The sequence below is a fragment of the Rattus norvegicus genome, chromosome 15, assembly GCF_036323735.1.
Source record: "Rattus norvegicus strain BN/NHsdMcwi chromosome 15, GRCr8, whole genome shotgun sequence".
Lineage (NCBI taxonomy): Eukaryota > Metazoa > Chordata > Mammalia > Rodentia > Muridae > Rattus > Rattus norvegicus.
Genome location: NC_086033.1, coordinates 24,001,532 through 24,018,392, shown reverse-complemented (window position 1 = coordinate 24,018,392; position 16,861 = coordinate 24,001,532). Strand labels below are relative to the sequence as shown.

Genomic DNA, 16,861 nt, shown 5'->3' with positions numbered 1-16,861 from the left:
TTTTTATCATGGCCGACAGATATTACCTCCGTTTTGTGAGTTGTCTGTTTGCCAATCACAGTTTCGCTCTGTGCACAGCTTTTGATTTTGATGAAACCCAACGTGTTTATCATTCGTTCCGTTTGCTTTTTCTGGCTGTACTAAAGAAATGGGGTGGTATGAAGTCCCCAGAGTTGAAGCTTTCCTCTAAGAGCTCCACAGTTCCGCTCTTTGACCCGATGAGGTGATATTTTTATTATAAGACCCCACTGAGGTATGGGTCTTTCTTTTCTTTTTTTTTTTTTTTTTTTTCGGAGCTGGGGACCGAACCCAGGGCCTTGCGCGTGCTAGGCAAGCACTCTACCGCTGAGCTAAATCCCCAACCCCAGAGGTATGGGTCTTAATTCCATTCTTCTGCATGAAGATACGCAGTGGTCCTTGATCTATTTGTTGAAAACACCACCCCCCTCAACACACACACACACACACACACACACACACACACACACACATTGAATGAATTCCAGCACACTTGCTAAGTGGGATACAAGTATAACTAGCTGTTTCACTGTAGAAACACATTTTACTATTCATGACATTTCAAATTTGGTAAAAAATAGAACATATGCTTCTTGTATAAAAGGCTATGTTTGTATTTTTTTGAAATGAAAACTCTATTTCCCTCAACAATAGTTATAACCTTTGAGTGTCAATTTGAATAGAAACAAACCTATCGCAAATGCAAATATTTCCTTATGATAGACAGGCTAGCTTAAGGCTCGAGGGCCCATACGCCACTCTTCTGCTATTAAAGGGGAAGTAGGACTATCGCAAAGGTAGTGACACAGTGATAGCGATCAAGAAGACCCACTAATCCTACAACCAGGTTCGATTCTCCTATGAGTTAGATTGATTGGACGGTGATAAAATGTCACAAGAAACAGTAGAAATAAGCGCCGATGGAGTTTCCTTAATAAATCCAAGTTTCTTTAATAAAAAATTTGGGAGATTTCAGACCACGGACGTAAGAATGCAGTGCGTAGAGTATAAGGAAACAACAATCCTGTCTGGGACTCAGGTGGGAAGCTCCAGAAATGTACAATTAAAGTCTACGTCTGCCTCCACGTCCTGCCGAATGTCCCCGTGAAGCCAGTGATAACAAAAGTCTGAAGACAGCTTACAAACATGGTGAGATTCGTTTAATAGCTTTTGGAGATTTTTTTTCCCCTGTAAAATGGCTTGTATTTCCACAGGTACAACAGTGAAGAAATAAATTTCTTGATTTGACATGAAATATAAAAGAACAGATTTTACAAATATAGCCATAAAATTTAACTGCTCGTAACACTATACATGGTAAATATGACCCAGCCCCCTAACTTCTAGATTATTTAACACAGAGAAGCGGCCTGTGATATCACCTTAAGAGGCAGAACATCCTTTTCAGCATGTTTATTTTTGTTTAGAAAGTTAAGCAGACCTGGAAAATAAGTTTGTTTTCCCTACTGCCCATTAGGGAGTCATGAGGGCACGTGGACATTTGTGAGGACGTGTTACTAAAAAGTAATGACAGAATTCTTGTGTTTTTTTACCACTTCAGGAATGCTTAGCTTCCTTTACAAATATTCTCAAGTTCTCTCATTGGCCCTGGGTTATGAAGCAAGGGCTGGAGCCTCGACCTATGCTCACCACCACAGCGACCTATGCTCACCACCGCAGGAGCTTTGGACCCTCAGCCCAAAGGCGGAGCTCTGGGGTCATGAGATTGACAGCTCTGGGAACAGAATCACATCTGGTGAAATCAAGGTCCTGGGGCTTGTCTCTCTTAATTTCTACTGTTAGAGGCAAGACTGCATGAAGCCAGTACTGAGAGTGGCATGACTGCCCACCTCTGTGCCCACCGAAAGGAAAGAACACCTCTGGGGAAGAAAAGCAGGGAGTGGAACCAAGGAGCAACCGTTAGTGCACATATGTAGAGCATGTGTACACTAAACTCTTAAAGGGGTTCAGAAATCAATACTGAGCTCTTACTTGCAGAGACTGGTAAGCAAAAATAGGGGCCCTTGCTGCTTTATGGAAAGTTCTCGACTCTCCAAATACAGTATACGTAATAACTTAAAAACGATTTCCCTACTAGCACTGGGAAACAAATTCTACTACAATCGCACTTACGCCGGTCCTGGCATCTTCTGCACCTAGATTAGCTCGCCTCCATAATGGCCTCCAATGTTTTCTAATGGCTTTCTCCTTTCTCTACACCCTAACCCTGAAAGTCTATAACCAGTTATAATCACGTGGCTTCCCTGAGGCACAAAGGTACCAAACCCTATAATTAACTATTGAGGAATGATATAAATATGCTCTATTTATATTACAAGATTTTAATTCTTCTGGGCCACAGACGGACGGGGATGGGGGAAGGACTTGGAAAGCTTAATGCTTAACTCTGCAGTGTGAACTGTGTAGCCCTTTTTCTTTTTTTTATTTTTTGCAAAAGCTGAACGAAATCAGAGAAATGTTGAGAACCACGGTGTGCATGACCCGGCAGCACCGTTTATTAACAACAACAACAACAACAACAACAATAATAAAAAACACTAGAAAAATACTCAGAGCTATATCCCATTCACTCTGATTTTTCTTTTGTAAGAAAATGACACAAACAACTGAAAAAAAAAATAGCATCTATGGAGGTGTGTCACAAGGGCTTGACTTCTGGAAACCTATTTGAAAAGACGACTGGTCGGGGTGAGACCAGGATGAGCGGTCGGTGGTTTTCTTATATACAAGTGGGAGGAGGTGTGGGGCTCATCGTTCAAGTGATGGCAGCCCAACCGGAACACCCAGAGCTGACCTTGGAGAAGCTTCCTTCTCTCCACGGTCTCATTCTACGTGGGTGAACTTCAGTTCTTCATTCTCAAAAAAAACCAAACAAACCGTTTTTCAAACTTAAAAACCTTTCCTCAGTAGAGAAGCGACTCATCAGAAGCTGCCCCAGTCGCGGTGGCGTGGCTGCCTTTGCAGGCTGACTATTCCTCTGGCAGGGGTCGGGGGTGGGACCTCACCTGGAAACCAAAGAGCTAAGGTGGCCCCTACGGAGAGCCTGTGGTTTATTACCGAGTTCGCCATGTTATGACCTCTGATGCTGGGATGCTTGCCTTATTCCGAGGTATGTGCCAGACATGGTTCTTGACACAGAGTAGTCTGGTATCAGAGTGAACTTCCTTGAAAAAACAAGTTTGGTGCTTTTCTTCTTTTGTTTTTGTTTTTTATTTTTGATGGGTGAAATATAAAATTTAACCTTACTGGGTGTGAGACCCTTTATCTTACAAGATTACGACAGGAACCCTCAAACTATAAATTTCCATATAACTAGAGGCGGGGTGGGGTGGGGTGGGGAGGAAAACCAGTGATAAAAACGCTGGCTGCACCAGGTGGCACCCTAGGTTTCTCTAGAAAGTTCTCTTCTCTCTCTCTCTCTCTCTTTCTCTCTCTCTCTCTCTTTCTCTCTCTCTCTCTCTGTCTTTATTTCATTTTTTTCTGCAGGTTATCTATGTAGAACATAGGGAACTACCAGTAAAAAGACTGTTGTTGGATTTTCACATCATAAATATAATTAAAACAAAAAACTCTCTCATAATTCTTAACAGTCTCCAAGGGAAAATAAAGCTATTTTTAAAATGACAGGTAACTCCAGCAAATTGAGTCGAACTAAGCAGCAACACTACAGAGGAATTAATATTACCGTTTTGCCTTCAGGAAAAACTACTCAAATAGGTTTAATTGGTTGAAAATAGGTGAAATATCTGCTAATAGGCAAGATATGGAAAAACCGATTCAAGTATGGATATGTCATAATCATATAAATTATTTATATTTACAAAAGCTAAAACAGGCAGATCAGATCTGTTGGCGGTCCCTCTGAGCAGATGTTAATTTAACCGAAGACTTTCTCCCTGGGAATGGGGTGGAATGCAGCTAAGCCCAGCAGTGTGTCTCCATGCTGACATTCTGGGAGCCTCTGATACCACTGTCACCAAGCATAGAAAACAAGCACTCAGGCATTATCAATCAATGCAAGATGAAACAGAGAGGGGCAGTGCAGCTCATATGAAACTGATTTAATGATTCCCCAGTAAACACTCACTTGCCCTCTCAAAAGCAGGAATCTCGACCAATCTCTACACACATGCCACTCAGTGCTCCGTGTAGCTGACAATCACATTTAGATTTAGCTTGATTTGCAAACATTAAAAAAAACAAAAAACAAAAAACAAAACCAAAAACCTTATGGGGTTCCTTAAGCTGTGAGGGAAGGTGACAGATGGTGGGAAGGTAGGGGACAGAAATGACAATCTCGCTGTTGCTTGTTGCTTCTGGGCTTAAAAAATCTTGGGCTTTCCTAAGAAGAAGAGAAAGGAAACACAGGACGTGCCAGCAAGTGGTTTTAGAAGTAAAAGCGTATTTTAAATCCCACTTGGGTCTTAAGTTTTCTGGTGTGCAGATAAAACTGATGTTAGAGTACCTAGGACACGCCCGCTGCTGCCACCCTCAGTTCATGAATTCAATCATCAATCAATCAGTTAACCAACCAACCAATCACTTCTTGACATGTAAGTGTCACGCTAAGCAAAATTAATAACAGGGCAGGCTAGGACCATGGGGGGGGGTTCTTTGTTTGACATGCCACATATCTGATGAGTGAATATGTAAGTGAATTCCACTAAAGTTAAAATGAAACAGTATATGGATTCTCTCTTCCACCCAAAGTAAAAAAAAAAAAAAAAAAAAAAAAGTGAGGAAAAGCTACAGAGTTCAAGACAAGTGCATGGTCTACGCCTCCTGTCCACGGGTGTTTGTGGCAGGGCCAACAGAGCTGGCCCTTTGGTACTGGGTCAGATTCTGGCCACTGTCAAGTATTCCCAACCACTGAACATCACCAGATGTGTGACTCCTGTGCCACACAGCTCTGCAGGCTGTGCTCTAAGAGACATCTGCAGAGTACCCTTCTTCTACATTTGTAAAATCTTACCCAAGTTTACAAAGGGGGAAAAAAATCTGGTTAAAAACCTAAAGTTAAAAATAAAAGCATGGCAGTTGAAATCTAATCATTACACAGGTATTAAAGTTTAGTCAGGCAGACCTCAGGTGAGGCTGCTGTTCTGGGCATGCCAAACACAGTGGTATCTGTCATCGCCTGCCCCACCTCTGTCGTCCCAACTCAGTCCGCCGTCCCCTCAACAAAGAGCCTTACAAAAAGGTAGGATCTACAGTTAGTGGCGAAATCTTCACAGTAACGTGTTATCGTCATGTAGACGGTCGTCCAGGGTGTCAGTCCACTGGACCTTGGAAAATCAATTTGATGCAGTTTTGTTCACCAACCAGCTGCGTGGCACAGAACGGACAGGCGGCGTGAAATGCGTGGGTTCCGTGGGGCAGTGGAATCTGGGACCAGTACTTTGCGGACTTCTCCGAACAGACGTGCCCACAGGGGGTGAAAGCGTGAGTTGGAGGTCCTGCATCGACATAAAACCCTGCCTCACAGCCCAGCCAGAGGGGGACATAGGGGCCCACAGTCCTGCACATGGGACACTCCCGCTCGTTGGCTTCGCCGTCGCTCCGATGGCCCCAGCTGTGGTAGCCGTGCACGTGACCGCAGCTCAGGTACGCCCAGGGCTGCTTCTCTTCTACCACTTCCTTCCGGTTGATGCTGGGGAAGGCCAGGGTGTTGAGGCCCACGGGACACTGGGGTCGGGCTGCGTTGATCTCCTGCCGGAGGGCTTCAATGTGCTTCTGAGTCGGTGCGTGGAAGAGGCCGTCGGCGGTTCTCCAGAGGAGCGTGGCCCCGCACAGGTCAATGAGGGAGCCATCTTGCAGGACATTGGTCTCGCTTTCCACCTGCAACAGGTTTAATAGAGACGGCTTTAAAAGCGAAATCCAACGATCTATGGGGGCAAGGGCACCCGAACATTCTTCACGCAGAACGCAACAGAGCAGAAGACAGGGAGGTAACGCATCCCATTAGAAAGGGGAGGGGAGGGCTGGGGATTTAGCTCAGTGGTAGAGCGCTTACCTAGGAAGCAGAAGGCCCTGGGTTCAGTCCCCAGCTCCGGAAAAAAAAGAACCAAAAAAAGGGGGGGGAGGGGAATTATCAACCCCGCCCCCAAGCCTTAGTACCTGTCGATGTCCAGGGTACAACCCAGAGCACAAGGCGCTGAGCTACTTAAGTTGGATTAATGCAGTGGTTACCTTATGAGTTCCACAAACGTCACGCTTCTGTTTTTAACGTTTTATGCTGGTAATACACCCACAGAGCTTAGGACCGAGGAGCTCCTTGCCAGTGAGGACCCATGCTTCTCTGGCAGAGCTGACGCCCCACCAGAGCATCTAACACATCCCAGGCAACCCTTAGCTGCACAGGCCTCGATCTGCCCTTCAGCCGTTTCTCCTAAGGTCCCAGTTTGGAAGCCTTCGTGAACAGGTCTTTGTTTTCCTAGGATGTGTGTGCTGCACGCCCTGTGCTCCTTGTGCTCGCACGGGTGATTAACAGCTGGCAGGTGGCAGCAGGGTCAGGCATGGTCAGCAGGACTCAGCCCAATCCGAGGAAGTGCCAGACGCAAGCTAAGCCCTGAGGGGAGCAAGACTAACAAAACAGAAACCGTGCTCTGCAGGGGTGTGAGCAGGACAGTGCCTGGAGCCAGGGGAGGTAAACGAAGCACTGGCCCACTGGCCCACTGGCCCACTGACCCACTGACCCACAATGGCTGACAGTAGACTCTGGGGGCTCATGGGCCCTTATAGGTGTGTGACCTTGGGGTGGTTACTGAAGCATATTGTCATCCCCTCCCTTTCTTTAGGCTGTAGAAGGTGGCTTTGACGATCAGAAAAACTAAAACAGTGGATTCTTGGACTAAGGTCTGGCAAGTTTCTGTTACCGTTACTTTGATGAAGACAAAGGTTAGGATGAACTCTGAGAGGATTCTTCCTGAATGGAGATTTTGGAGCCAGGAGGAGGGTGATAAGGACAGCCCACTGGAGAGGTATGATTGCCCCAAGTGTGGAACCCACAGGGAGCTCACAGGGCCCTTGGGAACTGAACAGGCTAGGAACTCTGGGTGACAACATAGCACCAGGCAACAGGCCCAGGCTGCGTGGCTGGGGGCCGGGGGAGGTCTTGGTGCCAAGAGAGAATAAGTGTGCCTTTCGCTAGCTCACGTCTAGCTGCATAGTGGATGGACTGGAGGGGTGCAGCGTGGTTGGTCCTCTCTATAAGGCAGAGCTTGAGTACACCACACACAGCAAAGAGTATCTGTGGCACCAGACAAATCGTTAGAGATCTTGATTTGAGGAAGAAACATGTCCGTAATTTTATATAGATCTAAGACCTGTTACTGATAGGCACTGATTCTGAATTTGTCTGGGCTGCGGAGACAGTCCCGTGGGTAAAGCACTACTCGTCTTGCAAGCAGGAAAACCTGAGCTCAGAACCCGTGTGAGAAGGCCATGGGTGGTACTGTGTCCTTGTCATCCCAGAGACAGGAGGCTCTCTGGGAATCACTGGCTAGCCATCTTAGCCTAGTGGCACACGGCCCTGCTTAAAAGGGCAGGCAGTACCAGAGGAATAGTACTAGAGGTTGTCTGTTGTCTCTGTGTGCACAAGTGAGCATGCACAGGTATGCAGGCACGCACGCTCATACTACCTCCTCCTCCTCCACTTCCTCCTCCTCCTCTTCTTTCTCCTCCTCCTCCACCATCACCTCCTCTTCCTCCTCCTCCTCCTCCACCACCACCATCACCTCCTCTTCTTCCTCCTCCTCCACCACCATCACCTCCTCTTCTTCCTCCTCCTCCACCACTCCTCTTCCTCCTCCACCACCAGCACCACCAGCTCCCTCTCCCCCACCTCCTCCTGCTCCTCCACCTCTTCCACCTCCCCCCGCACACCCCCAATTTTGGGGCTGTTTCTTTTTAGCAACGTTGGCAAGTGTCTATGGCACATGCCACTGTCTAGGCTGTATCACAATAACCAAAGGGGATGAGAACCCCACGTGGTGCCACGCTCGCTGGACAGTCTTGCCAGGAATGCTTTATTTACTCTTTTTATTTTCCCTTGCAGGGGACTGAGCACAAGTCCTTGCCCAGGAAGGGTAACAGTAATGTTCAGTAAAGAGCTGAGCTGCCTTCCAACGCCTTGGACTGTGAGACAGAGTCTTACAATGCATCCCCATGTGACCCAGAACTCCCAATCTGCCTGCCTCCACCTCCCCAGTACGATTCAGAGTCAGGGGCTACTGTGCCCGGCTCAGTGTCTGGCTTTTGCTCACACAGGTAGCAAATGCTCAAGTATAACCCAGCTCAGGGGAGCACCAAGCTCAGCCCTCTGGTGCAGTACCGGGTGGAATTCTAACCTGATCTGGGGTCTCAATGTGGTCACCCGGTAACTGGGGCAACATTTAACTTTCATGTGCTACTTCCCTTCCTGGACAAGGTGAGGGGATTCTGTCTCCTGTAGAGAGGGCTGTGTGGAGAGTGGCTGAGCTGACTGCTTGGTAAGGGAGGTGAACGTCGTGTCTGCACCCACCGTGTCTTCTTCCGACACTGTAATGATTAATCACAAGCCAGTTGAGCTAGGGCAGTCTTGTGTAAAATTATCAGATCACCAGAAACATTTTTGTAAGGAAATTGTTTTCATTTCCCCTTTCCTATTAGTAATTTCTCAAAAAGGACTCAGATAAAAACAGAGTTTGCCTGACCTTTCTCAGAAAATGCTTTTCACGTGTGTTCACTGGAGACGCTGAGAAAAGGCGGCCTGGCTGTGAGATGAAGGAAGGGCCCGTCCCTGTCCCTGAGTGGTGTGGAACAGAGGGGGTCAGAAGGACTCTAGAAGCAGGCCTCAGGAGGAGGACAGCCAGCTGTCCATCAGGTCCCTCTCCCTCTCTCCACCTGGAAACATCTGGTCGCCACTTTCATCCCTGCAGCCCATAGGACCCCCACCCCCACCCCGTGTGCTTTGTCCTGGGTTGCCTGGGAAATGTCCGCTTTTCTATAATCTAGAAAGAGGCATCTGCTCTCCCCTTCTAGCTTCTATGCAACAAAGTGGAAGTGAGTGAGTCTCTTCAGGACCTGTGCCATAGCTACTTCCCCGTCAGGAACCTCGGACGCTCCTTACAACCAGAAAGGGACACAGAGGCACTTGTTTCGAGGCTCGGCAATGACACTTCTGAGAAGAGGCCACCATGGGGATACAGGAATGACGCCAAGTAGAACAGCCTACCTTTGTCTAGGGTGAACAGCACTGAGAATGCAATTAGCGTCTATGAAACTAACGGGGGGTGGGGAGGAGCTGCCCACGTAATTATTTCTTAGTTTTAGAAAACCAGATCTTCTAGTTTAAACATTTCCCTCACTGCCTCGCACTGCTCAGGAGTTCTCTGGCTTAGTACAGTATCATGGGGAACGATGAATTCTGCAGTGATAAACACGATTAACGACTGTCTTCTCACGGCGGCCGGGAGTGAAAAATAACACACGTGCACACAGAAATGGCCAGCTACGAGGAGAGGACAGCCGGACCCCTCCAACTCTCCGGAGCTCAGGGGATCGTTTCTGGATCAGAAAATGGCACCTCCTACCCCACACGAAGGTTCTGAGCGTTATCAGCGGGGAAGCGATGGGCACCATGAAGTGCCTGCGTGCATTTTCCAGAGCGGAGCCCAACTCACCAGCTTCCCCCTCTGCTGGGCCGACCTGGTCTCCCTCAAGGTGTACACGTCTCCACAGACGGAGATCTCTCTCCAGACTCCGGGCTGGGACTCATCCGTGAAGCCTCCTCTTGGGTGCATTACCAGGACGCCGTTGGTGGTGAGTCCGTCCATGTGCCCGCCAGGGTTTTTCCACTTTGCCGCCTTCTCCTGGGGAACGACACCACAGACCAGAGTAAGCTTGCTAAGGGAACGCACGGAGCCTCCTAAAATACAGGGAAAGCCAGTCGGCCATAGTGGTGCGCGCCTTTCATCCTAGCACTTGGGAGTCGGAAACAGGTGGTTCTCTGAGTTCGAGGCCAGCCTGGCCCACAGAACGAGTGAGTTACAGGACTGCCGGGGCCACACAGAGAAACACTGCATTGAGAAACAAAGTTCCCTGAAAAGGTGGGAGAGAGGTGAGGGACTTTACTCTCTATTTAAAGCTGATAAGCGGAGTGCAGTGTGCTGGTACGATGCCAGGAGAGGTGTTAAACTGTTTGAGGCGGAAAGGTTCATCTCTGGCCACGCATGACACTCTCCTCGGGAGTTTAAACATACCTGGTACCTGACCTCCTCACTGAGGGATTCTCCTCCCCTGTGTCGAGCCTGGCATCTAAGCCTCCACTCCCTTTCTTTGGCCTCACTTCTGCCTGCTCTCACCCAGGGACCTACAACTGTTTTACATACACTCGAGATCTGGATACAGAAAGAAACAATATTCTTCAATTTTATTAAAGGTTCAAAATTAAAACAAAAAATGTTAAGCCAGTAATGTGGGGGCCGGTGTGTTTCCACGCAAATGGCTGTGCCTGTCCCCAGGGCGGACAGTGATGGGACAGACTGCTCCGGCTTCTGTGCTGCTTTGACGCCCCTCCTGCTTCCGGGACCATGAGGCAGGGCAAGGGGATCAAAGCCCTGCTTAGTACAAACCCATCAGAGCAGTCCCAGGCTCCCTAAGACCCCGGACCACTGATGTCCGAAAGCTCAGGAGAGGGTGGCACACTCAGAAGCAGACCTCCCTCTCCTCTCAAAGCCCAAGTGGCTGGTGTGCCGGCAGAGACAGTGGGCAAGACACAGAAAACAAGGCCCAAGATGTCACAGGACCGCGACATCATCCTGTGCTGGACTGGCCTTCCACGGCACTTCCTGTCATGTTATCCTTTAGGTCACAATGGACAATTACTCCCTGCAACAATATTCTGATTCTAGAGGTATTTGTATCAAGGCAGGATAGTCACTAAAGCTTTTGGGGTTTGTTTATCAAGATACCCCACGAGGGAAGGGCTTTCTCTTTGTTACGACATACCACATACAGGACGGGATACAGCAAACACTCGCCTTTCTGTGAACAGTTAGTTCACTGACAGTTTCTTTCCTTCCAGCTCTAAGGAGTTAAAATTTAGCAGCTCATTTTCCCCTTTGAAATAAACCTCTCAAATTCACCGCAAATGTGTTATACATAATGCTAACATACACGCCTTTAAAATAATTACTGTGTACATTATAACTTATACCGCAAACACAACAACAACGACGGAGTAATCTATGGATCTTCTTTTCACTGAGGCGGCATCTCTCTATGCTGTACAGGCTGGCCTTGAACTTATAACCCTCCCGCTTCTTTCTCCCGAGGGCTGGGTGCATGTGGCCAGGCTTCAAATTATCCTCAGGTCTTTACCGCAGCCTTCTCGGGCTGAAAACTAAAACTTAAAAAAAAAATAAATAAAAAATCTAACTACAGCCTCCATACAAAGCAAATTCCCCCCAAAGTAAGTTCCTATCACAGTAGTGGATGTGAGCCTGAAACCAGAGTACAGTCACAGTACTTACGCCGAGGAATATATTTTTGGAAGAATCGAACCCTGCTGCGAATATGCGTGCTGTGTATGGCTCGTTCCTGTCGCACACGATCCTGCAGGCAAACCTAGAGATGGTGCTCTGTGTGATCTGGGCATCGTCGTTCTGACCGCCGGAAACCGTGTCTGTGACCACGAAGTCGATGGGACTTTCTGTTGACCTGCCCACCTGAAGGAACCAAACATTCTCATGACGCGCATGAAAAAACGTTGCGTTCACAGGGACAGAGGCCCAGAACCCTGTCACCTTCATCATCTCCGCTTAACCATGCCCTTTCTTGTTACTGGAGAGAGAATTTATGGTAGACGGCAACCAGATCTCTTTTAAAACTCCACTTCATTTTATCCTACTATGGACAGTGAGTGAGATCTCCACGCCCCCGCCTCGCCCCACATGCCCTGTGTGTTTTGTGTGCAGACCGACACGCACACAGAGGCCAGAACCCAACTAAGGCTGTCATCGTCAAAGATGCCGTCTACCTCCTGAGACGCTCTCATTGCCTGCTGTTCCCCAGTCTGGCATGGCGGCCTGTGAGCCAGCAGCAGTGAGCCTCCTGTTTCTGCCCCCGGCACTGAGATTACACACATCACTTCACTACCCTTGGTAGAGAGGTGAGTAGCTTACCGACTGAGCTCTCTCCTCAGCCTGAGACGGACATATATAAACACGCAGGACTACAGGTATTATGCTATAGCCTAGACTCCCTGGTCTTACTCATTTTGTATACTGCAACGTTATGTCTGTTAGTCTACCCATTTTAAATATCACGAGAAAGCTCAACTTTCTATTCTTGGAGAATGATGTTGGATTTTCTATCTCGGATCCACTTGGAAATATTTTTACAGCCAATCACTCTTGGTTTTCTATTTTAGGTGGTCTCAAACCTTTAGAGGAACAAAGGAACTGTGCTTGCTGGATTCCGTGAGTCAGAGCCCTTGACTTAAACACAGACCTGCAGGAACAAAGCCCTTCTTACTCTGAGACAGAGGGACAAAGCTGCCATCACTCAGTCAACCTAAGAACAGGGGATGGGCGCTTATCCTAGTCAGTCTAGAGCTCAGAATATGAGTGAAAAAATTTAAAAAGCGCTTCTTAGAAATTCATGAATGGATTAAAAAGAAACTTCTCCGGGGAAGTCTAAACGTTGCTACCAATATCACAGTGTCTTCCTTTCCTTGGTGAGACGTCAACACTGCCAAGAGATTGAATTTTAAGAGAATCTTAAGAGTTCTAACAGGGCCTTTCCCGTTCAGTAGATTCCACCTTCCCCTGTGAACTAGAAGACACGTTTGCTTATGGGTTGGAAAATCCTCAGGATGGGATATTAAACATGGACGTACTGATGGTCCCTATGTGTTTGCCTGGAGGCACTGAAAGACATGGCCTCCAATCAAAGCCATTTACACGAAGATGAAGAATTCCTCACTAAATACACCGCTAATGCCTTCGCCTGAAAACAGGACTGGTTCAGAAGCTGCTCGTGGGAGGAACACATGGGCCCTGACATGTATGCACATAAGGCCATGAAAATCAATTTCCAAGGTGTTTTTGTTCTGGATCGTGAATTCTGCCTGGAAGATAAAGCAATGTAAAATACATGATTTTTTTTTAAAAGAAAATCCAAATGAATAAAGTAAAAGGAAGAGATCTTACAACACGTAGCTCTGCGTGCTTCCCAGGAGTGTCACGAAGTCCCTTTGTAAATTTGTTCTGCCTGTTCCCATGCACTGACTGCCCCAGGAAAGCCAACAGACGTCTATTTCCTCTCATTTTTTTTTCTTTTTTCTTTTTTTTTTCGGAGCTGGGGACCGAACCCAGGGCCTTGTGCTTGCTAGGCAAGCGCTCTACCACTGAGCTAAATCCCCAGCCCCTCCTCTCATTTTTAAATGACCCTTAACTCCTTGTTCTAATGGCATGTGTGTGGGATAGATGAGGTGACTGGTTCCGATGAAATTCATCAACTTGAGCGCATATACACCGCTCAGCGGTGTGCATCTCAGGCTTAGAAAACATACAACTTGCTTAATATGATTTTACCTTCGAGATACCATAAAGCCATACCGTCTAATTCGCCTGTCTAGGGTCGTGTACCTTGCCTCTGCTGGGTTTGTTTTCAACACAGGTGTGCACCTTAGCTCCACTGACTGACAAAGCTGTGAGTCCTTTTGCTGCTGCTATTGTTAAAACTACTTACTAACAAACTTTAAAGTAAGCTTTATATATGCACAGTTAAAAATGAAAAGGTACAAAAGCCGAGAATAAAAGCACAGCCCCTTTCCTTTTAAAAGTACAGTATTTCACCTTTGCTATTTTGGAATCTTACGCACATCTACAATGTGTTCTGATTACATCCACCAGTCCCTGCTGGATTCCTCTCCATGTCCCCGTTCCAAGTCCCAACTTCCTGACATTTCTTTTCTCCTTAAACTGGAGTCCAGTTACTGATGCCCGCATGTGCACTGGTGCAGGGCACAGTCCAACCGCAAAGAAAACTGACCCTTCCTTCCCCAGCAGCCAGGAGCTGTCAACTGCTCCTCAGTGAGGGTGGGCGCCTTGTGAGCCCCTCTCACATCCATGAAGGAATGATTGACTAGTTTGACCCTGAGTCGGTCTTGTGGAGGCAAGCTCTAGGTTTCTTCCTCCTCCTCCTCCTCCTCCCTCTCCACCTCCTCCTCTTCTTCCTCTCCCTCCTCCTCCTCCTCCTTCTCTTCTTCTAAGTTTTACTTTGTAAAAGAAAGGTCACAAATGCTTCAAATATTTAATAAATATAGAAACATAAAAAGGAGTAAATACAGTTTCTTCACACTCAGCACCATACCTCATCCTGAATTTTTATTCTATTAGGGGTGAAACAAATGTGAGAAGCCCTGCACCTTTCCTGGCTATGCCATAAAATCCAAAGCCTGGGTCCTAAGTCTTAGAGAAGGGAGGCGGGACTTCACACACTCTGGGTCCTAATGCCCATCACTCTTGGAGAGGCAGGACTTCACACACTCTGGGTCCTAATGCCCATCACTCTTAGAGAGGTGGGACTTCACACACTCATTTGTAAGCCAAAAGCCACTGTACTTCTAAAGAGCCACATGCTGCTCTTAGACAGGTAGGCAAGGGATGTTCGACTGAGGCCCACTTCCCAGCCCCACCCCTTCATGTCCTCGGCCATTATTTCCCTCCAGGAGTGCAACGTTGTGACTTCCCCCCAAGTCACTAAACTCACGTCCCATGATTCAACTGAAATTGACTTTAAAGACCTGAAATTCTATTTCCAACCGGAGCATTCTGCCTAGATCTGTTATTTTAAGCCCTGCTTTTGTCTGGCTGGCCATACTGTGATCTATCATCTCACCTCTGACTGCACTTTATTTCTGGGGTACTAGTAAGATTTCCTCCTTTAAGACACAAGCCTCTTAGGGCTTTTGCCGGCATGGAAATCTCAGCCACTTTCTTACTGAAAGCCCAGTCGGTGTGGGAAACCTGCCGTCCGTCTTTTCTTCTGTTGGATCAGTTCCCCCTTCTCTTACAGGCAGTTATGTAGACAAGCTGAGAAGCCTCTAAATTTCATCTGACAGTTGAGTGGTACACAAGCCAAGATGCCTCTGAATTCATCTGCTATTCATAGAATGCTGGCACTCGGAGAATGGCTGTAGTGAGAACTTCACTCACCACACTTGAAGTTTTATATATAATAAAAGTGTATTTATTGAAGGGGCCCAGGAAGATGGTTCTGAAATGGCACAAAAGCCTCTCGTTTCTCTTCTTCCTCACTTTCCCCTCTGACACAGAAGAATCATGGCTGTTTCTATCTAGGAGTCTTCTCTTACAGGGGCCTTAGATGCCAAGGGGGGTCCCTTCCCATGACTCTGCTCTGACTGTCACCCGAGTCTTCACTCACTCCCTTAGGTTTGGAGCTCTCTGAGCTGCGGTTAAAGGCACAGATCCGTTCTGGTTTCTGTTAAAGATTCTAACTTGTCACTGATAATCTTCAAATACAGTAAAAATGAGTATTAGAAAAATGACCCTTGGCTCAGACCATCTCAGCCAAGCTGAACTGATATAAAAGTTTCCGTGGCTACTCTTGGAACCTCATCCTGCTGCCAGCACAGTGGGCACAGACCCCCACTGGCCTAAGGAAAGATCTGCCTGCAGCACCAGCTCTCACACCTGTATACGCCTTGGACAACCGCATCCACCTGATCAACTTCCCTTCTTAGCCCAGGCCGGCTGGCTTCCTGTCCGCTCCCTTCTGGGAGTGAGTACACTGCTAACCCCAGGCTACAAGTCTGAACACATCTGCCCCTGGTATTTCTCCTGCACATACTTTCATCTCCTCCCCTTTCTTCTCTCCCATCAAATCTCCTTTACTAACTCCACACTCTGACCAGCAGATCCAACCTATCCTAGGTCTTGTGAGCATCTCTTGTGAGACTCGCTCTGAACAAAAACTTAGATCCTGCAGCCCTTTTCTGGATGGCAATGGCTGCCGTACAATTTGTTCAATCTAAAAGTCAACCCTAAGAACAGGCCTTGGCCTTCCTGTGGTCCCTGTGTACAACCCTGTCACTGGCTTCACAGCATACTTAGGTACTAACATTTTCCCTCCTTGGCTCCAGTTATCACTGTACAGAAGGACTCGAGTTTGTTTGTGTAGCTCAAAACACTTCTGATGGTCTTAGGAATCCTCAACCATGAGTTAATGCTTGCTGATACTTCGTAACTGGTAATTTTGAGTGGTATCTCAGTTCCCGAAATCATCGGAAATCTGTGCTTTCCTGCGGTCAAGACCCAGAGGTTGAGAGCCACTGATCTAGGTCACACACACACAAACACATACACACTTACACACACACACACACACACACACACTCACTCACACACAGTAGTCTACATAGTGAGACCTTGTTCAAACAAAACAGAACTCCTAACATGATGCTTTGTTTAGTACACAGTGAATGAGTGTGTGTGTGAGTGTGTGTATGTGTGCATGAGTGTGTGAGTGTGTGTGTGAATGAGTGTGTGTGTGAGTGTGCGTATGTTAGTGTGAGTGAGTGTGTGTGTGAGAGTGGGTGTGTGTGTGTGTACAGGACAATTTCTAAAAGTAACAGTTTAAAATGCAGGTATTAGTAAATCGATGCTAATTAAATGCTACCATCTAGAACTATAGTGATGCACCTAAGTTAAGTTGGTCTCCTGGCCTCAGAGGCAGAGCACACTTAGTCCTCTCTCTCCTCTGAGCAACAGTGTAAGGCCCCTGAGTCTCCTCTGAGTCCCTGAGATTTGTTTTA

General features: G+C 47.3%; 1 protein-coding gene across 2 annotated transcripts in view; it reads right to left on the bottom strand.

Annotated features, from left to right (window-relative positions):
* Window positions 1-944: 944 nt before the first annotated feature.
* The window catches only part of Peli2 (pellino E3 ubiquitin protein ligase family member 2), a 144,465-nt gene continuing 128,548 nt past the window's right edge, over window positions 945-16,861 (bottom strand). The window contains exons 4-6 of one of the 2 annotated variants that reach the window (XM_017599664.3): window positions 11,553-11,747; window positions 9,702-9,890; window positions 945-5,877 (exon numbers count right to left, since the gene is read on the bottom strand). In XM_017599664.3, the coding sequence (XP_017455153.1) occupies window positions 5,311-5,877; window positions 9,702-9,890; window positions 11,553-11,747 (951 nt within the window). In that variant the 3' untranslated portion in view covers window positions 945-5,310. 2 annotated transcript variants of the gene reach the window in all.